Here is a 20917-nt window from a genome sequence, read left to right as displayed (position 1 = left end):
AACTCTCTGGGAGGAGGCAGTAACAGCTAAGGGCAGCTCATGTGGTGCAGAGCCTTGCTGTGGCTAAACTCAGTTTGGCTGCTTTTCTGAGATCTCTGTTCTCCACAGCCAAGTGGATTCAATTAATCCAAGGGAGGAGCGCTGCCAAGACCTATCTGTTTAGAGTGGAGGGTAGAGGAGAGATCAATGATTTGAAGAGAGAATAATTTAGTCTTAATGTGACTTATTTGGCCGCTGAGAGTGCTGTTTTGTGGCAGCTTCCTTCCTCAGCTCCAGGACCACCCTGCCTCTCCGCATCACTTCCCATAGTCCTCAGAACTGTCTTTATTATGCTGCCTCCCTCTCCAGACCAGCATTCCCATCATGGTCCTCTTCCCACAGAGCTCAGTTCTCTCCTCCTGGGTCTCCATACTTGAGCAGCACTCATCTGGATTTGCTAGCTTTCAGGCCTCTCTCTGAAATCTCTATTCTGCTATTCAAACCTCCCAGTGGGGCTTGCTGTACATCTCCCCCTCACACCCTGTGCCCAGCAGTGAGCTGCTTGCTGCTTGCCTCCCTCCCTGCTTGGAGGGAAAACCCAAAACTGGGCTGTTCTGTATCCTCTGGCCCTGACATGACTCCTGGCAGTAACAGCCAAGGCTGCTGCATTCCTCTCCTCACATCTCACTGTCCTCCACGCTTCCTTCTCAGCTGCAGAATGAAAGCCACGGTAAAAACCCCAGGCAGATCCCAGCTTAACGAGAAGGTACAGCTTGTGGTACAGGGCCTGCTTTCTGTTGGCAATTCCTTGAGCAATTAATCCCCAGAGGCAGTGAGGAAAAGCTCTCAGGGCAGCCTCCCTCCTAGCTGGCAGGGCAGTGCTAATGCTGGAGCAGGGTGATGTGAGGCAACCCACAGGAATGTTCCTCAGGAACTCCCTCCCTCCTGGCTCTGGGAAGAGCGGCTAACATTGTATAGTCTAGACCCTCTCCAAGCAAAGTCATAACTTATGGTGGTGCATAAGAACAAACCTTAGCACAGTGGGGCACGGGTGGAAATGTGCTGAAGGGAGAATGTGGTCAATCTAAAGGAAAAAATCCTGGAGTAAAAGCTGCTGAGTGGTTTTAATAACATCCCTTCATACAGACATTACCCAGCAAAGTCGCTGCCATTGAGCTCTGCAGGGGTGATGTGCACAAACTCTGTTCCTTGAAGGGGTGCTGTTCAGTACTGAGGCACAGCATCATCCTTGGGGGCCACCGGCGTTAACAACAATGGAACAAAGTGACCATGATAGCCACAACTGGATGGGAAGCCTGCCCCTCTTTAGCTGCATCCACTTGCCTAAAAGCTGCTCCTTTGTGACCTCTCTTGGATGTGTTCTCTATGTACCACCTATCAGTAGCTGTTTCCTAAACAAAAGCACCGCTGTGGGCTTGCTGCCCCTTGCCGAGCTGTGTGTGCTGCCTCTCTCGCGTGTGGTCTGACATCTGTGTCTCATTACCCTCTGTGAAGTGGCATCTCCCTTTCACACATGTGCCTTTTCTTCCTGCCAGCTGAGCTCGGCAAGGCGGAGAGAGTCCCTGGAGGGCATGTAGCAGCCCTGGAGCACACTGGGCAGCGGAGCATGACCTGCTCTGCCTGCTTCTTGCAACTGGATTTATCAGCCTTGATAAATGATGCATTAATATGCGCCATTCCAGCCTGTATTAACAGGGTGTCCCTTTTCCAAGCTTCCCGCTGGGCAGCATGTGTGCAGGAGTTGCAGCGGGAGTCTCACCCATTCCCTGTGAAGGAGGAACAGGTTGGGCCTCCCAGCCCGCGCAAGAGAAGTAGCTGCTGGGTAGGGCAGCTCCACATCTGCCCAGGTTGGGTGGACATGTCCCCTGGTCCTCACTGCAGCAAGACAATGCAGGAAAACACCTACCCTGTGTGACTTCAAATCCATTCCTTTTTCTGGGGCACGTAGGGAAGAGTTTAGACCCGATTTTTTTTTTTTTTTGTCACAAAGACCATCAGAGTTTATTATTAAGGGTCAGGTAAAATCGTGCCTTGCCGGTTAAATTTAATGTCAGAGGTTTGTGGCGGGGAAGTGCAACCAAGCAGATGCCCAAGTGCCTACCTGAGAGGAAGATGTCTTTTTTTCTGCTGGCACGTGTGGGAATGGCTCTGCTCTCGCTCCCGCGGCTCTGTTGGATGCGGACGGGCCGATCCCAGCGGAGCACACCCTGCCCTTTCCCGGCTAGGTTCGCTGCAGCTCATCCTGCCGAGGCAAGAGCAGTCGCTGCTGACAGGAGAAGCCTGTGGCTGCAGCATCTGACACTTCTGCGAATTTATTCATTCTGTGGGAGATGCTCCTCAGTATCCATCTGTGCTCTCTTGGCAATATTTGCTCCCTTCGTGTGTTCAGAGGCTTAAATCCCATCACTGCATCCCCGCTTCTAGAGCAAGGGGGCCGCTCGGAGAATCACAAGAATTTCTTGTGATCGTGACAATTAGGAAAGGCGGCCTTTCCTCCCTTCCCCCAGCAGCCCGCCCATGCCAGCACCGCAGTGAAGTCCCTCTCCCTGCCCATGTTATGTAGGGCACGCCGCTGCGGGCATCGTGTGGGACGGAGAGAGATTAAATCCAGGGCACGCGCGAAAGGTGATTTCGGGATCCTAAGCGAGGATACGCAAGGGCGAGCTGGAGCGCGGCGCCAGGACAGGGCGGGGAGGGGGTTCGCAGGCGTCGCGCTGCCGGGCCGGCCCTCACGGCCCCCCGGCCGGTCGCGGCCCCTCAGGCGCTGCCGTGCCGCGGGAACAGGAGGGCGCCGCTCCCCCGCCACCCCCGCGCGCGCCGCCTCCCGCCGCCTCCTCCGCCCTCCTGACGCTGACGCAGCGCCTGCGGGAGGAGCAGGAGGGGGCGTGGCATCGGATGCTAATGAGCCCGCTGAGGCCCCGCCCCTGCACGTGCCCTGGCGGGAGGGGGGCGCGTGCCCGCACCGGCCGCAGGGAGGGCAGGGCGGGGAAGGCGGGGCCTGTGGGAGTGGGGCCCCGCCCCTCGGGAGGCACGGGCCAATCCCGAGGCGCAGAGAAGCCGGGGCGGGGCGGGGCCCCGGAGCTCATGAATACTGAAGCACGCGCCGGGCGTCAGCCGGCCGCGCCTGCGCCGTTCGCTCAGCGCTTCGCCGCCGCCGCTGCCGCCGCCGGGTCCCGGGGAGCCGCCGCAGCCCCGCGCCGCCGGTGACCGCTGACAGCCCGCCCGCCTGCGGGGAGTATGCCCGGCCGCGCCGCGCACCAGGAGGCGGCGGCGGCGGCGGGAGGACCAGAGCCCACTGCAGCCGGGGGGAGCGCGGGGACCGCCGCGCAGCAGGAGCGGCGGGGCCTGGCGGGCGCGTTCCCGCTGGTGCTGAAGAAGCTGATGGAGAACCCGCCGCGGGAGGCGCGCCTGGGTGAGCGTGGGGGGGCGGCGGGAGCGCGCGGAGCCCCCGGTCATCCACCCCCGCCGCCCCCTTCCCGCCCCGTGGCTCAGAGGGCGGGACCCGCCGGGTCACGGCGGGACTGGCCGCGGGGGGAGCACCCGCGGGAGAGGCCGCACGCCCCGGCCCCCTCCCTCCGCCCCGTCCCTCCCTCCCTCCCTCCGCCCCCCTGGCCGGCCGAGCCAAGAGCCGGCAGCACGGGATCGCTCCTCGCCTCCCGGGGATTGTCCTCTCCGGAGCGTGTAGGTGCCTGCGCTGGGCAGAAGCGAACGCTGCGGGAGCCCAGTCGCGACACGCTGGTTTCAGCCCCTCGGCTCTCTGCAGCCTCCCCCGCCTGCAGACGCGTAGCTGGGAGCAGCAGTGAGAAGGTTTCGAGTCTTGCTTGACCTTAATTGCTGGGAAGTTGCCCGATGACACGAGTAAACAGCAGATCCCCTGAGATTAGGTTCGGTGATAATCCATAAGGGTATGAGTGACTGCCTGCACATGCAGTCCTGCATGGGCTGGAGCTGCCTTTCTGCCACTGGTGATGCGGACAGCAGCTGTGTAAATAACCGTGCTAGTGCTCATAGTCTTCGGTGCTGATGGCACGCTTCTTTTCTTGTTTTTTTGTTTTGTCGGGTTTTTTTCCCCCCTGCTCATCTGGCAGTGTTTTTGCCTTTCTGAGTATCAGTTTCATTTCGAGGAAAGCTCAGGATTATCTGCACTGCTGTAATGCCCAGTGTACTGGTGTATAATAGAAGAAGTCCTTACACTTATGAATTTTGAGATTAAAAATATATTTTTAACAGTAGACAACATCCAGAGTAAACCACAGCATAAGCAAGGTTGGGAAGATTGTTGCCAGTGAGGTTCCTGCCTAGCTTGCATGTCTGATATTGTGCAATACCCTGTAAATCCATTTTGTGATTCTGGAGACTATATTTTTCTCCTTTCTGCTAAAAAAAAATAAAGTCAGCCTGTAATAAAGGTTTTAGTTATGTTGCTATGGTGCAGGATGCTGCAGCACACAGAATCTTGAATCTACAAAATCATGGAATTTCTTAAGATATTTCTGCACCCAGTCCTTTTTAAAGACATTAGTGCCAGCAGGAGCAATTTCAGTTCATGTCTGATTGCTGATAAGGATTTAGTGACTTTATCTTGGGGGTGATTTTTGTGTTCAGAATCATGTACTATAGCCTATGGAGATATAAAATTCTGAAATTAATATGATTGTGAGGTATTGCATTTTTCTAAGATTAGAAACATTTGATACTAGATTGATTACTAAATGACCCCATTCTAGCTCATGAAGATGTTCAGCTGGAGCCTCTAAAGCTTGCAAGTGAGTCCATTTCATCTTGATTATCCCTCTCAGTTCGTGGTATGATAAAGTTCAGGTTGTTCTTGTTCTTATATTTCTCCATAGATTTCCTTAGTTCACATTGTTCTGTTTCACTTCACACTTTGGGAACTTGTTGCTTTCTGTTTATTTTAGTCTCTGATACTTTTCTTGTTTGCATATTCTAGGCAACAGAAAGAATGCCTTCATTTTCAGTAGTTATCCTAATTTACAAAAGGCTTGTCAGTAGATTTGTGACGCAACTGACTTCAGAGGATCCTTGATTATTTTCTGTTCTTTTAATAGTGATACACTCAAAATGTTAAAAAATTACTCATTCACTTAATCCAGTGGTGCAGTTTCAGCAAACTTTCTGAGAAAATACCCCGCTCTTTGGCTGGAATACCTATTGACAAAAACACAATTTTCTGTCTTATTCTGTAAGAAATTATATCAGCCAGCTACAGTGTCTGTGCATTAATAGCCTCTGCCAGCTACCTGTGGCTTTTCCAACCACTGTGGGTGATTTGACTACCCAGTCAAAGCAAGCAGCTTTCTGATCCTCCTGAGCGAGAGAGGAGGGAGGTCAGGCAGTTCCAGCAGAATGCCATCCCCTTGAACATGTACCAGGTACAGCTCACCAGCCTTGCTGGGAGTTGTTGTCGTGTATGTTGTAAGGATTAAGTAAATTAAAATAATTATATTTTTATAAAAATAGGAAAAGTCCTGTGGGTTAAGGGAAGGCAATTAATATTCTGGAGTAGGAGTGTAGGGCTCTTCCATTAGTAACGAGCTGCTGCATACTCTCCAAAGGATACTTTAATCACCAGTTGCATGCTGCTGTGGCAGGAGGAATGCCTCAGCAAACATCACAGTAATGTGCATTAGGAATAGGGAACCCTACAACCTGCCTTGTTCCATCCTCATGAGTGGGACTAAAGATTTATGGAGCAATCAGCCAATATATGTATATATATTTAGTGGTTTTAGTATAATTTGATTTTTTTTTTTTTTTGGTGAACAAGAGGAAGTTTGTCAAATAAGTATTTTTTCTGTTTGTGGCTGGGATAGCTCTTGACAGTGTGGTGGCCAAAATCTTTTGGTTGGTTTTTGGTTTGGTTGTTTTTTCGGTTTTGATGAAAAAACAGGACAGGGAATAAAGCTCTTTTCAGGCTGCTGCTTTTGGTTAAAACAGCAGTATTTCCAACAGTTCAGTAACTGGAATGGTCCACTTAAGTCACTGAGTGTAAACTGGTGTCCTCACTGTTAACAGCAGATGTACAGCCCAGTTAATAGGTCACAGCAGCAGAATGAGGGGGCTAAATCGGACATGAGCCATCATCTGCAGAAGTACAGTCCAGATTTATCAGGGTGACCTTGAATCGCTGCAAATGGAGCCTCTTAGGATACTGCAGCTCTACTGTCAGGTAATACCTGTTTACACTATAAATATCTTAAGAGAATTAATCTTTCAGGTCCCTGTGCTGAGGTAGGCAGAACTTCCCTCTCAAGATGCAAGAAGTTAATTAGTGTTTCATTAGATATTGTGCACCCAAGCAGGATTTTGTGTGGCAGAAAGGAAGATTAAATGAATTCAAAGAAAGCTCGTGGGAAAACATCAATGCAGAAATGACCATACAAAGGTTTTACTGTGTTACCTAGTACCTTTGAATTAGATGGGCTCCCAATATGTGTGTTAACTTCTGCTATTTTGTTTCAGATACTGTTAGAAGTGAGGGAGGAGAGAGAGACAGCATAGCTAAACAAAGACAGCAGTGGGGGCCCAGTATTTGCTAAGTTGTCAACTTGTAGCAAAAGGACAAAAAATTTCGGATGCTTTTCTCACGTGGAGGAAGGATCTAATCTGGTGTGAGCCAGGGGCAATCACAAGAGGAAATTGGAGGAACTACAGTTTTTCCAGGTTACTGCAGGACAGCAGGATGATCATGCACATCCAAAAGGCATTAAAAGATCTGAGAAGAGCCACATATACCAGTAGTGTAGTCTTTTTAGCATCTACCTTCTGAAAAAATATTTTTAAGCCTTATATTCAATCTAACAATTCATCTAACGATGTGTTTGGGTTTTTTTCTCCTCTCTTGGAGGTGTTGTATTAAGTGTTGGAAAACAGAAGTACTGCTGGTTTATATTAAAACTAGCATAACTTATAATGGTGTACTGTTGTTTTCAAGAGTAAAGATTTTTTTTCTTTTTAGTTGACATTTTGACTTGACATTTGACACGTTTTTTATCGTGTTAAATAAAAATAGTTATTTACAAAGAATTCATTATTGTTGCTTGGATTTGTTTTGGTGCTATCATCCTCAACGTCCGGTGCAAATCTGAGTTTGGTTGTGCTGGGCACTATGCGATGTTGGGGAATACACAATCTCTATTCACAGGTGAAATGTTGGTTCCAATTTGGCGGGGTGTGCTCCAGTAGCAAGGGAAATCCTCCTTATATATAGAGCAGATGTTGTTTCTTTACTGGCTTTGAGTAGGAACTGTTTAGAAACACTCTGGTTATTTGCATCATTGCTGTTAACCTACCTGCTTGCTCTGCCCAAGCAAAAGGTAGGAAAGTTGCAAAACTCCCTGCAAAAAGGAGTTTAGAGCAGGAATAGGAGATGGGTGGCAGTTCAGAGGCAGGAGTGGGAAGTGACAAGGAGAAGGCCAAAAGCTGCAAGGTGATGTTACCAAAGCTTAGGTCCAGGAGCCACTGGTCTGAATTTAATGTGTCCTTTAGGTGCTTTAATTTGTGTCCTCTAGGTGCTCTTGGTCCCAAGGAGGTGGCTGGTGAATACTTTCTCAGCTGCTTGGTTTAAAATCAGCATCTTATTTTGTATAAAATATTCAGAATACAGTAGATAATTTACTTTGTGTGGCAGCACTGTTCTTTAAGCCATAAAAAGCTCTTTCAGTGTCAGTTCCACACCAGCTAAGGCAACAGCGGAAGGAATGCCACTTCTATCAATAGGTTTTATATAAATAGGCTTTTCTGATTTGGAGCCGAGTTTCACCCCTCACTTCCATCCCCAATAAAGAAAAATACTCCTTTATCATATTGTAGCCAGTCTAGAAAACCCTAATGCCAAAGATTGGTGCATTTTATTGTGCTGATCTCTGTTAATACTGGAGATCCAAAGTGGTCCAGTGTATGTCCTTGGAGTGCCTGTTCTATTGAGCTGATTATTTGTTGGCTTCCATGGTAATACCCAGTTTGCAGGTGATTAAGGTACAACTGGTGACCTGCCTTTCTTTTGACAGCAGTGCTGGCTCAGTGCTGACAGTACTGGCACTGCTTCTGGAATGCCTCCTTCACTGCTGATAGAACTGCATGGCTGCATGGGGAACTGGATCAGGAAAATGACTTGGATTTTAATTTTTTTTTTCTACCAGCTTATTTTTATCTCTTAAATTATGTAATTATTCCATAACTTGAGTTTTCTGCTTGGATTCTGTCCCAGACAATTGTGAAGATTCAGTAGCTATGGGGAACATAGAAACAGCCATTTTTTCTGTAATATGTGCACTGTAGCACAGTAAATGGAGAAAAATTCATCAGTCTCTTGTGACTTGGGGGTGGGATGTGGGAGTGCGCCTTATTAGACATCTCCCCAAAGAATGAAAATTGTATGTAGGTACTCTGAGCTATCTATAGTGAGCAGCATTTGGAGCTATTGCTTTCTGTGGACATGCTGAGTCATTTCAGAGAGAAGTGCTTCTAAAATGCTGAACAACAGGCATCCCAGTCTCTGGTGTCCTATGAACCTTTTGACTGATTTTCAGACCTGAAAACCCATGTTCCTCTCCCGTTTGTATTTTAATTATTGTTCTGCACCTTCCTTCTTTGGGCATAGAATAAGCTACTCTGCTTCCTCAGAATTTTCTTAATGGTTGCTCATGTAATCCTGCTTAGGGACACTCACTTTTGTTATCTTCTGAGATGGGTATGTGAAAACCAGGCCGTTCTGCAGTGACTGGTTAATAAGCTCAATGCAGCACTTCATCACACTTTGGTAAGCTACCACAGCAAAGATGTTGGTCTGCAAGGCTGCTCAGCTGTCTGTGGTCCAGCCATCACAGGGGGTTAGAGCGTTCCACATATAAATGTTGCTTTTTAACATCTGCTTTTCCAGATCATGTCATGAGGCAGAACCATGAGCTTACTGAATTTCCTTTCCTGGGGATTTTGTTGGACTCTTAAACCTTAGTCTCTCCTGTGTTTTGGGTTGTACAGTGACCTACTTGTACCTTTCAGATAAAGAGAAGGAGAAAATAAAGCTTGAAGAAGATGAGGCAGCAGCTGCCAGCACTATGGCAGTCTCGGCTTCCCTCATGCCACCCATTTGGGACAAAACGATTCCTTATGATGGCGAGTCTTTCCACCTGGAGTACATGGATCTGGATGAATTCCTGCTGGAGAATGGAATTCCTTCCAGCCCTACTCACCTGGATTTGAACCAGAATCCACTCTTGCCTGTGGCTGAGCTGGAAGGGAAGGAATCTGCCGGAGCTTCCACTGGTTCTCCTGCATCATCCTCTTCCACTGCAGTTTACCAGCAATCTGAAGCAGCCTCCAGCACAGGTAGATGGAATAATATGGGGCTCTGAGGGACTTCTGTTGTTCTCATATTAAGAGATGTCTCTTTAGATCAAAGAGGAAACATGCTAAACTGTCGGTGTTTGCTGTGGCAAGTTAAACAGTACAAATATGCTCAATGTAGAGCCTTAGTTAATGTGTCAGTCCATGAAGATGCTGCCTCTCCTTTTCTTCTCCTCTTCCCATCCTGTGAAGAATGAGTGTCTATCAATGTGCAGTCTGTCTATCAGTGTGAAGTCTGTTTTGATTTTGAAATTATAGGAGCTGAAACAGCAACATGAAATATTTGCTTTCTTTGCATTGCTAATGTAATGAGATGCTGGACATGTTGAGAAAATACTGTCTCAGGTTATTTTACAACAGATTTGATAGCTTGTCACAAGTCATTTTTACTGCCTTGGTCTGCTTGGGTGAACTTATGTGAACTTAATGTACCTCGAATAACAATGTTAAATAGAAAAACAATGAAGCAAGTTTTTGTGTGGTAGCCTGGGAAATGTGAAAACAGACATTTGGAAAAGGTGTTTTAATGATGCAGTTTGATGTTCTGTGGTGCTTTGAAGTGGGAATGGAGTAACAGAAAAACAAAACTCTGCTTAAGTGGTACTATGAAACTTCATTTGTAGTATGGAGATCTTCTCTATTAGAATTCAGCTGCTCAGCTTGCCCCAGATTTGGAGTTTAAACATGATAGCCATCACAGTACTATTTTATGAGCAAGCTTTGCAGAAAGCATTTTGCTCTCGACCTCTTTTGTGAATCTGTGGGAAAGATAACGTGGAACTCCTTCCGTAAATCATAGGGTGTACCTTTTTTCTAGGTGGTATATGCAAAACTTATTTATTGATCACTGCTGCACATTGCAGTGACATGCAGTTTTGCCACTCACGTATATGAAGTTTTGTAAACAATAGATTAATTTGATAAAATTCCTAAGAACACTACCAGTGTCAGACATACTGTTGGGACATTTGTTTCTATGTGACAAAGAAGAAGAATACAGTTGCACGTGTAACAAATGCTCCTTTATTTAGTCAGTTGTTTGGAAGTCTACTTGTCTGACCTTGGAAGGTCCCAGGGACTGGGGTCTTTGGGCAGGCTTGTTTCTGTAAGGATTTGTATGGTAGAAAACTCAGGCTGATCCAACTTTCTCCCTTCTCACTGCTGTTGAAGATGCTTTTTATGTGTGCAAAGCATGTAATTTTTGCCAAGGAAGTATTAACTCCTGTCCTGCATCTGTCTACTCATGTCTGTTAGTCTGGCATAGCTTCCTAGAGTTATATTACTGACTGGACTGTGAACTCTTTCTCTGTACCAGCAACAGTTACAGCACCCACCACACCTCAGGGAAGCACCAACTACTGCTATTAAATATTTCTCACAATAGGGCAATAAAGTTGCCTTCTTTGTTGATTCTCTTCATCCTGCTGAATCTATTGTAATTTCTCCTGTTGTTGCCAGAGTCCACACCACAAAATGAGAGAAATACACCCAGCCCCATTGATCCTGACTGCGTAGAAGTTGAGGTGAATTTTAACCCCGACCCTGCTGATTTAGTGCTGTCCAGTGTGCCTGGTGGTGAGCTCTTCAATCCTCGCAAACACAAGTTTACTGAAGAGGACCTGAAACCACAACCTATGATTAAAAAAGCCAAGAAGGTTTTTGTCCCAGATGAGCAAAAGGTAACAGATTTATTGCTGCAAACTCTTCTAGGCCTTGATAAAAGTTTGACTCTTTGTCCAAACACTTTGACATACAGAGCTAATGTAGTTTACCTACATGATTGGGCAGAAGCACTGCCAAGAATAGAGTTGGCAAGCCAACTGCTGTGCTTGCTGTTTTGCAGGTTTTGGTATCATGAGCTAATTACTGGCAAGGAGCAACTGATCATGCTATACACAGAAATTAGAAGAACTATCAGGTCAAATCCTCATCACCTGCACTTTTGAAGGCCATTGTCTATATTTTGCCCAGTATTGTGTCCAATCTGGATTTAAGCAACTCAGACAACAGAACAGGTGGTTTTATGTAAATGTTCACTCCTAATTGAAAACTAAGTAAAGGAAGCATTTCAGTTGGACAGCTTCTTAATACCCAAGTCTCTAAATCTCCTTAGTTCTAGCAATGCACTTGGTTTATCCTAAAAGAGGATTTGTGTGGAGATGAAATCTTACAGTACTGCATGGTCTCCATTTTTATGTCAGAGCCCTGCAAACCTATGGAGGAGATTCCTCAATGTAGCAGTCAGTGTGAATATCATTATACAATAAAGAGGTGTCTCCGAAACAGTTGTCAGTTTGGCATCTTTTTTTTTTACTGCAGGATGAAAAATACTGGACAAGGCGAAAGAAGAACAACGTGGCAGCAAAGCGTTCCCGTGATGCTCGGCGATTAAAGGAAAATCAGATCACAATTCGGGCAGCCTTTCTCGAGAAGGAAAATACAGCCCTGAGGACGGAGGTGGCAGAGCTGCGCAAGGAAGTGGGACGATGCAAGAACATTGTTTCTAAATACGAGACCAGATACGGACCCTTGTAAGCACACCCTTTTCCTTGTTAGGGCTCTTTGTTTTGGCCTCTTAGACTTCTCTGCCTTCTGTAGAGACTCCCAGAAATAAAGTTTATGGAGGCTTTACCATTTTGCATCTACACTAGAAAAAAAACAACAAAACACAAACAAAACCCTGTTTCTGTTGGCACAACTCGTTCAGGCCCTTTCCTGATCAATCTGTTGTCCAAAATCTTAGCGTCCATATTTACAACCTTATTTTCAACACTGATAGAACATTTTTTGATGTCATAAAGTTGAACAGATTCACCTGTCTGGAGGAATAAATGTGGATCCCTCCAGACTGGACAGAGCTTTTGCTATCTGTTCTAACCTTCATTTTTAAGTGGAGAAAGAGCCTAGGAGACTCTCCTCTCTCTCTTTCTCTCTCTCTTTTTTTTTTTAAATTTAATTTTCAAACTCTTGCTCTTTTCTCCTCTCCATTCCACCTTCCCCTCCCAGTAAAAGTGTAAAACACAATTTTAGGATATAAGTAGATGTTGCTGGGCAGCATCATGAAATTGTTTCCTCTCCCATTCAGAGGCACTAGAAAGTATCTGTTGTATAGAACTCTGTTCCTTTTGAAGAGGAATAGGGGAGCCTTTAGGACAGGAAGACAGGAAAATAGTCAATCTCTTGTAAAAACAGAAGTATTGCAAGTTTAATCTGTTAATGTTGTGCAGAATGGAGTCAGTGCAGTTTTGATTACAGTACTATCTAAATGTCTTGATAAGTTCTAATCTTGGATAACTTGCAGAAACCAAGGAGAGAGAACAGTAGTGAATCACTCACTTTACATATATGGACAAAATAATTTGATGTGGGTTCTAGACTGTATTTCTACCACCACTCCTCCTTTTTTTCCTTAGAGGGTCTTCCCTCTTGAACTGCTGATAAAGCAGCATGTTGCACTTAACTGAGAAGTAAGGTAGATTTAGAAAAAGAGGTCTGGCTCATTAGGCTGAACTTGACTCCCAGCTGTTAAAAAATGGCCAGCACCTTGTACTTTGAAAGAAGGGGCTTTTTTAAAGAAGTAAACAAGCTGCTGCTATTTTACTGCACCTTACCTGTTGTGCAAGAGATTGAGAAAGAGTTTGTCCTTTGTCTTGTGAACACACTATGGGATAAGATACACCCACTATAAACACAAATAGGTTACCTCACTGTCTCCTGTGCAGCAGTATATCTGGTCTCTCCATACTTGCTGGTTCTATCTCCAGCATGATTCCTGATAAAAAATTAGCACACATGACTTGCCCTCTTGGAAGTAATCCATTCTCAGCACCAAGCACTGCTTCAATAATATATGGTGTTAAAAGAATAAATATGCTGTGTGTGATGTTGAGACCTTCTACATGACCTGTAACTGCAAGAGCTAGAAGCTTTACCAGAAGTATATGTCTGGAAGTCCTCTTAACAAGAGAAGCTGTCTTAAGATAGTGGCTGTGTCAGAACTCTTAGGGTATACTTCCTGGGATAATATTTATGTTAAGGAGTATATGTGGGATGATGACGCTGAGGGTAGTTGCAGTTCCTCTACTGAAATCTGAAAATATATTTTAAAAGCATTATTTTCTATGCTAAAGACTAGATTGTATTTTAAACATAATGTGGAAATTGAGTTTAGAGCAATTTTGTGTTGATTTCTTAAGGAAGTGGAGAAGCAGGCTAATCCACAATACTTAATGTATGCTTTGAACTACACCTGCCCCCCCCAACCCCGCCCCTCTGTTATGCTCTTAATTTGACTAGAATGGCTCTTGATGTGGTGTTGGTCTAATTTCTTTCAAACACACTGAAAATTGTCACCCTTTCAACAGGGGTTTTCTCTTTCACAGGGTGGTTTGTGGTGGTGATGGTGGGAAGTATGTTATAAATAAATTGTCACACTTAACACTTTGCTTTGTTTAAAGTGACTTATCTGATTCCGAGTGATGCAACTTTAAAGACTTTTAAAAACAAAGAAACTAAAAAGCACACATGAATCGCCAGTCTTCAGAGTGAGCAGTGAAATCTATGAGGTGTCCCAACACAAACAACTGATGATGACCCTGCCTGCCTCCTTGCCTGCAAGTACCCCATCTGACTACCCAGGGCTGGGCATGATGAAAAGTGCAAAGTCTCCTTAATTCTGTATATGGCTTTCTTATCTGTCTTTCTCACTGTAACTATGAACTACAATAAGCTTACCTACTGGGGTTTTGTCAAGACACTCAAAGTTCATGTCTCAAAGTCTGTTGACAGCCTGTGTGAATAGTGACTCTTCGTTTTGGCACTCGAGTGGAAGAAGAGAGGGAGTTTTAAATGAAAGTGTCTGTATACATAAAGAACTGCTATATTTTAAGACTCTTTTCCCTGCAGTATAATGAATTGTATTTAATACTGCAGCTCACTTCTGGTGCAGTGTAGCATATTGTGGAGTACTGTGAGTGCAGAACTAAAGACACCAGGAAGACAGCGGCCTGTAATGTGTGAGACTTCAGTGCAGAAGATTACAGCAGATGTTCTGAAATAATCCAGAAAGCACCACAGTGTGCCATGCAGAGAGTAACAAACCTCTGTCAAATGACCCATATAATAGTAAACCAACTTGGTTGCTTTCCTGCTCCACAGCTACACTGCTGTAACCTACCTTTTCCTTTATTTTGTTTATGAGGCTCACTTTCTTTTATGATATCTTGCTGAAGCAGGATCTATTCTTCTGCTAACAACTTAGCAATCATGGAAAAGGTGCTATTCTGAGCTGCTGATCTCCAAGTCTTTAGGCTGTCTGAAACTACCAAATGAGTATTAGCTCCAGGAAAGCAATGGCTATTAGTTGCCATATTACCATTTTCTGTCTCTTGACTGCAGGGCAGCTGCAGTGCTGAAGGTGAAACAACCAGTGATACCCCACAGTTACAATGGGCAGCTTCAGTGTAAGGACCCTCGTGCTGGTGTGGGAGGGTAGATGGAAGCTTGGACGGATTGAGGAGATGTTTATTGTGTTTAGAAGATGGAGGAAGTAGGTGGAAGTTCCGTTGTAACAATTTCATCAGCATAACAAGAATCTGCTCTTATATTAAGGGAGTTTTGGAGCTAAATCTATGTGGGAAGAACAAGAGTACTTACTTGCTAGGAAAGGAGTACAGGGCCATGCTTGTAGCCAAAATGGAGCTTGTAAAACAGGAGTGTGTTCATGCTTGGAGATTGATGAATAGCATACACCTCAAGAAAAATAATCTTGAAAGGTTTCTGAAGCACAAGTGCCAAAATTATGAGGCATGACTAGTTACCAGCATAACTCAGTGCTATCATATTGAACAATTATTTTGACTTTTTGTTTACCCAAGAGATTCCATCCCTAATTTCAGAGCAGAAATGCAAAAAGAAAAATGTGAGGAGCAGCAGCTAATATTGTAAGCTTAATATAAAAAAAATACATTCAAAAGCCAGGATTCATAACCAGTGTTTGACAGCATAACCTTTGTACAGAGCTTATATATTAAATATAGTTTTTGACCTATCATTTTTAATGGATGATGTACTGAAGTCAAGAAAGTGTTTTTAACTTTTTCCTGGTTACCAAAGTATACTTATGAGTGTATTATTATAATTTGAGATTATAAACTCTGAGATAATCTTGGGATATTTTTATCAAATAGATGAATATCTTAGTTCCTTGTTACTGAAATGGCAGCATATATCTCTGCCTGTATTGAGTATTGCTGATTTGGACTGATATTTTTGGTATGTACTGGTTTTTGCTTTATTTTAGTGATAAAGGCCCAAACCAGCAACAAAATAAGCAACCACGACAGCATGTAAATGTAGCAACTTTTAAAATTTATAATTTCTAAGTTTTCTGTTAGCCCTGGCTGTTCTTAAATGTCATGCTTCTTGTTTAAATCACAAAGCCAAAAGCTAAGTAACTGGGCAAGGAGTTACTTTATTTGAGTCCTACTGTGCTTAGGAATATCTTTTAAATACTTACATATTGTGTACAGGTTTTGCAGTATGTCATGACATTTTAACAGCAAAATATTCAATCAGTGAGATTAGCACGTGCAAGTCTACTATTTTATTTCTGTTATCTTAAAAGCTTACACAGTGGAAATTACCAGTGAATGTTCATTAGATCTTTCTTTCAGAGAAGACTGTTAGCAAACATTTGTGCTTCCCTGTAGGACAATGCAGATTTGCACAATCTGTGATTCATGTGTCTACGGGTTGCAAAACTGGAAAATCGCACTTTAGGGTGAGTGCAGCTCAACTTTTGTAGCTGAGGAATTTGTTGTTGTTAAGAAGCAGTATCTTCAAAGATAGATGAGAAGGTAGTAACTATTTAAAGGAGTGCAGATATTGCCAGACAAAAAATACTGTGCAATGCTGAATTCCTTTCTCAGTTTTTGCAGTCTCAGGAAGTTAAGTTTATTGCTCCAGAACTCTCTGCTCCTCTCAGAATGAATTGCTATATAATTTTGGTTCTTTGACTAGGATGACAATCCTATTTGTAAGTGATTATTTGGATATGTTTTCTTAGTGCTCATAAGAAGACCAATATTCTTTCAGCTCAATTTGAATATTAGAAAGTGTTGAATTGACACTGTTAGGGTTTGAAGTTCTCTGGCCTTGGAACATACTCTGTAGAGGCCATAAGTGTGCCTGATGCCAACCTACCCCATTCCAGCCACAAAGGGACCACCTCCAAGGGGAGAGAATAAAGGGCACGTGCACCTTTCAGCATCACTGCAGGGATTGCCAGGAAAGAGAGCAGTTTATGACAGAGCTGTACTTTCATTAAGAAGTGGATTGACACTACATGGTCATTTCATACTACTAACTTTGAAAATATATAAACTGTATATGAGATTTGTGGACATTGAGCGTTGTTTTACTCTACAGAGGACAGCAGCTATGAATAAATGATGCGCAATATTTAATACAGTATTGCTTTCATACATGATGATCTAATCTACATGTAGTGGGTTTGTATCTAAAAATTCCAAGAAGCTTAATCTTTCACCTGTTGCCAAGATCTGCTCCCACTGAAGCTAGTAACAAAGATCTCATTAACTCCCACAGAAAAAAAGTCTTTACTCTTATGTAGTTATTGTAAAGTTTTAGCAAGTGCTGGAGTCATGGCTATCTTTGCTTTGCTCTGAAGCATTCTGTGCTGGGATCAGGTGGATACATCTCAGATTGCAGGTGTAGTGTTGGTAAACTGGTCCTGATAGTTTTGATATTCAGATAATCCGAATTCTGCTCTTTTTGTGGTTCTGCATGGACAGAGTGAAAAAGTAGTGTACTCTAAACTTATGTTGTTTGGGTTGGGTTGTTTGGTTTTTTGCTAAGTGGCTTTTTGCAGTAACATTTCACGTCTTTTCTGACAATTCTCTATTTCCTTACTGTGCTGTTTGAAAGCTCCAAGGTGTTCTAACTAAAAATCACTTTCAGCATTATCTGCAGGCCTGCTACTAATTGTACTTAATAATTTCAGGTTGGGAGGTGGAGTGGAAGGCCAGCAGCTTTGGGAATGCTGTAATAAAACCATTTATGCAGAAAAAAAGTATTTTGTAGATAGCAAAAATAATGGACCTGCACAGAGGAGAATATTGCTGCTTCAATACTGTAAGCCACCTGAGCATAAAAGGGCTTTGTTTCTTATGATCAGGTGTTTTCATTTTTAGTGAGAGAGAAGGTGTCTCAGATCTTTGTAAAATCCAGATAGGCTTTTGTTCACCCTTATAATTTTAGCTGCTTAGCACAAGATGAGAAATGCAAATTTATCTTAGTGCATAAATCTCATATTTTTGGCAACATACACCTAAATCTATAAAGAGCAAAAATCATTTGTAAGTGCTAGCATTCTGCCTTTGCAGCACTACAGGACTCTGACTGGCTTTCTAGATGTTCAGATAATTACTCTGGTCTGTATATCTGCCACTGTAACATGGTGAAGATAGATAAACTCACAAATGAAGACTGGGAGAAGGGTAGAAAGAATAGGCTTAACTAAATATCTGTGGAGATGCTAATGTAATGCTAATTGAGAAATTACAGTGATATAACTCATGATAACAAAAATCAACACGCAGAAGTAATTTGTTAGTTTGATAGTCTGCTATCCCTCATTAGTCACTTTTGGAATGCAAACTTCTTGAAGTTCAGACACCTACAGGGAAAGAGGAATCCTTTGAGAAAGATATATATATAGATAGACATAGATACTTGGCAAGGAGAGCAAAGAATGAAAGAGGAAGAGGACAGTAATGCAATCTGACCTGAGTGACATTGCTAAAACTGACACCTCACTGTTTACAATTCTAGGCCAATTTGGATCCCCTCAGTTTAGCATCATACTGAAGATAAGGTCTTGAGAATCTCCTTGTCTTGGTCCTACTTCCACAGTCCAGAAGGAAGTGAAAGGAATATACAGATAGGGAGGAGAGTTACTGCAGAAAGGCATGAAAAAAATAGCTGTTGCTTCAGCTAAGTGTGCTGTTGTGCTGGGACTTGACCTGCCAACGTGAACTGGTCAGTGCTGTCTCATGAGGAAACTACTATCTGAGGCCCCAATCTTTTAAGGCTTCAATTCTGCTGCCATTTCTGCATGGGAGGAGCCCTACATCTGTAGAGAACCATGTGGACTTCACAGGATCTGTTCTTAAATGTGAAGCTCTACCCAGGCAGTCAGCTGAAGAATTGTGTCCTTAATACACTATCCAGTTGTAGCTGTAGGGCTGTTGATATTAAGTGTAATTTGGGTGCCTGTTATATAGCCAAAACCCTTGTTACTTCTTTTTCCTAACTAAGGCATGAGCAGAAGCCCTTTGCTGTACAACATCTGTAAAAACTTAAAAATGTACTTCACATACGTCTAGTAAATTAAGGCATGTGATTTTGGTCTGTGGGTCTCAACAAACCTTGCTCGTGTACCTGCCTGAATGTTTTCCTAGATCTGCAGCTACGTTTCAGTGAGAAGGGATGGTGGGATTTGTTTTCCTGAGGGGGCACAATAGCAGCTCTCACCTGTCACGCTGGGGTGACCGCTCGCTACTGGCCAGGATCAGGGATGGATGCATCCTCCGCACTTTCATGTGAAGTTGTCTGAAATATGGTGATTAACATGATTATTGGAATACTGTATTTTGTATAACTTAGAACATGTAAATACACTTTTAAAACTAATCTGTTCTATGAAGTAATAAATAAGTGCTTCCATTGTAATATCTGAATATTGTTAATGCTTCATGTAGCTTGATTTGGGATTATTTCTTTCCTAGAGAACTACAGAAATCAAAACAAAGATTGATGTTGTGGAATTCTAGTCTAGTTGTGATGCTTTCTTCAACAAAAATGTTTTTAAAATAATAATGAGCTACTTAAGCAGAGAAACTAAGATTTTGAGGGAACTGATTCTCTTCCAGTCTTTCTTTAACAGTAGTCACTGATTACATTCATATTTGTACTCTTCCCATCCTGTTATCTGGACAGTTGATTTGTTTGTGAGTAGCATTTGGAAAGTAGCAATATTAAATTATTTGTAAACTTTGGTGACTGAGGAAAACTAAAGCTGAGTGGTTTTCGTTGGGTGTTTTTTTTTTAACTATTCTCTCTTTTGGCTCAAACAGATCTGTCTCCACCCTTCAGCCAGACTGCAGCAAGTTGCAGTGCAACAGTGAGTGACTGTTACTGAAGCTCATTTGTGACCTAGATAGTCTACATCTTTATTAGTTCCATTATGTGCATAGATGACACAGGTTTCCTGTTGTAGTGTGGAGAGAGAAAGTGATTAATGACTTGTGGTTTTGCTGAGTACATGTTCACAGGATGCTGCACAGCTGGACCTTTCATCAGCTTTCATGACCTTTTCTATGTTTTGTTAAAAAGAAAAAAATAGAAAACAGTGGAGTGAGAATCACGAGAAGTCTGCTAGAAAATGTGAATGCTTGGGTTTTGAGGAGGAGGTGAGATTAATCCATCAGCCTTCATATAAAGAGATTAACCTGCGAGGACACTTTCTCCAGCCATAATTTAACTTTGTCTTTAATCCTGTACTGGAGCAGTCTCCTCTCTGGTAACAGCTGTGTCTGCAGTATTCCATAAATGACAAAGCCACATTTTTCATAGTGGGCAGAGATAATGGCATCTCTTTCAATTTTCTTCTATTTTTTTTCCTCCTCTCTCAGTGTCTCTAGGGTGTAAAATAGCTATGAAACAGCTAAGGAAATATGCAAGTTATTCTGAAAACTCTGTTCTTGTAAAGCTTTTTCAGACACATACAGTTTTTAACTAAATAATTTGAGGGAACTCCTATCTGCTAGATTTGGCCTGAAATTCTTTTGCCTCTTGGATAAAAGTATTTTTTTTGTCTGACTGATCTGTCCCATTCATTCAGTGGGACGGAGGATAAATCTGCCACAGTATTTATATAAGATATAAATCTGATCTTAGTTTTACTGTGTGTTAAGTTGTTTAATCTCTTGGAAGTCTACTCCTTGAGGTTGTCTATATAATTCCTGTATATGTAGCTGCTTTTTGAAGCAGTCCATCAAGTGCATTTGAGATCATCCTGACTGAAAAATTCCACAGAAGTGAAAGAGATAATAAAGCTTGTAAAGCGCCTGGGTAAAACTGTATTGCCATAAATGGTTTTAATTTATATATGAATCTTCTGTCCCAAACTGCTTATTTTGTACATAAACCTAAACACTCCTGGCAGCTGATGGGTGAAAATAAAGGTGCTTAAACAGCAATCTAATGAGGAAAGGGCATTTCACTATTACAGAGTTGGTATTATTTTATATTTCCATTTATTACACTTTTTAAAATGTATAAACCACAGATTTGAATTCTCAAAGTCTTCGGCTTGGATTTTGTGAGTAGATTAAATCCTCTCACCTCTCTGCTCGTAACTGGTTTTTAAGAAAAAGAAAAGCTTTTGTTTAAAATGTAAAATTTTGACTGTATTAAATTCTGTTAGTACCCTTCCTTTTTAAGAAATAAAATGTATATTCCACTA

The 20917-nt window shown here is 43.1% G+C and overlaps 1 protein-coding gene and 1 long non-coding RNA gene across 4 annotated transcripts in view; one reads left to right on the top strand and one right to left on the bottom strand.

Annotated features, from left to right (window-relative positions):
- The window catches only part of LOC116995121, a 15071-nt gene extending 12372 nt beyond the window's left edge, over positions 1-2699 (bottom strand). Inside the window, exon 1 of the long non-coding RNA XR_004417671.2 lies at positions 2102-2699. This is a non-coding gene — a long non-coding RNA (uncharacterized LOC116995121). The remainder of the gene's footprint in view (positions 1-2101) is intronic.
- The window catches only part of TEF (TEF transcription factor, PAR bZIP family member), a 22552-nt gene extending 1635 nt beyond the window's left edge, over positions 1-20917 (top strand). Inside the window, exons 1-5 of one of the 3 annotated variants that reach the window (XM_033057487.1) lie at positions 3219-3412; positions 9025-9351; positions 10828-11048; positions 11689-11900; positions 13827-20917. In XM_033057487.1, the coding sequence (XP_032913378.1) occupies positions 3238-3412; positions 9025-9351; positions 10828-11048; positions 11689-11900; positions 13827-13848 (957 nt within the window). In that variant the 5' untranslated portion in view covers positions 3219-3237 and the 3' untranslated portion in view covers positions 13849-20917. Of the gene's footprint in view, positions 1-3218; positions 3413-9024; positions 9352-10827; positions 11049-11688 lie in introns of those variants that run through there. The other 2 variants (XM_033057489.1, XM_033057488.1) reach the window with 2 other exon arrangements.

This window comes from Catharus ustulatus, chromosome 4 (genome assembly GCF_009819885.2).
Source record: "Catharus ustulatus isolate bCatUst1 chromosome 4, bCatUst1.pri.v2, whole genome shotgun sequence".
In the NCBI taxonomy this organism is placed as follows: domain Eukaryota; kingdom Metazoa; phylum Chordata; class Aves; order Passeriformes; family Turdidae; genus Catharus; species Catharus ustulatus.
This window is presented reverse-complemented; position numbering and strand designations above follow the sequence as displayed.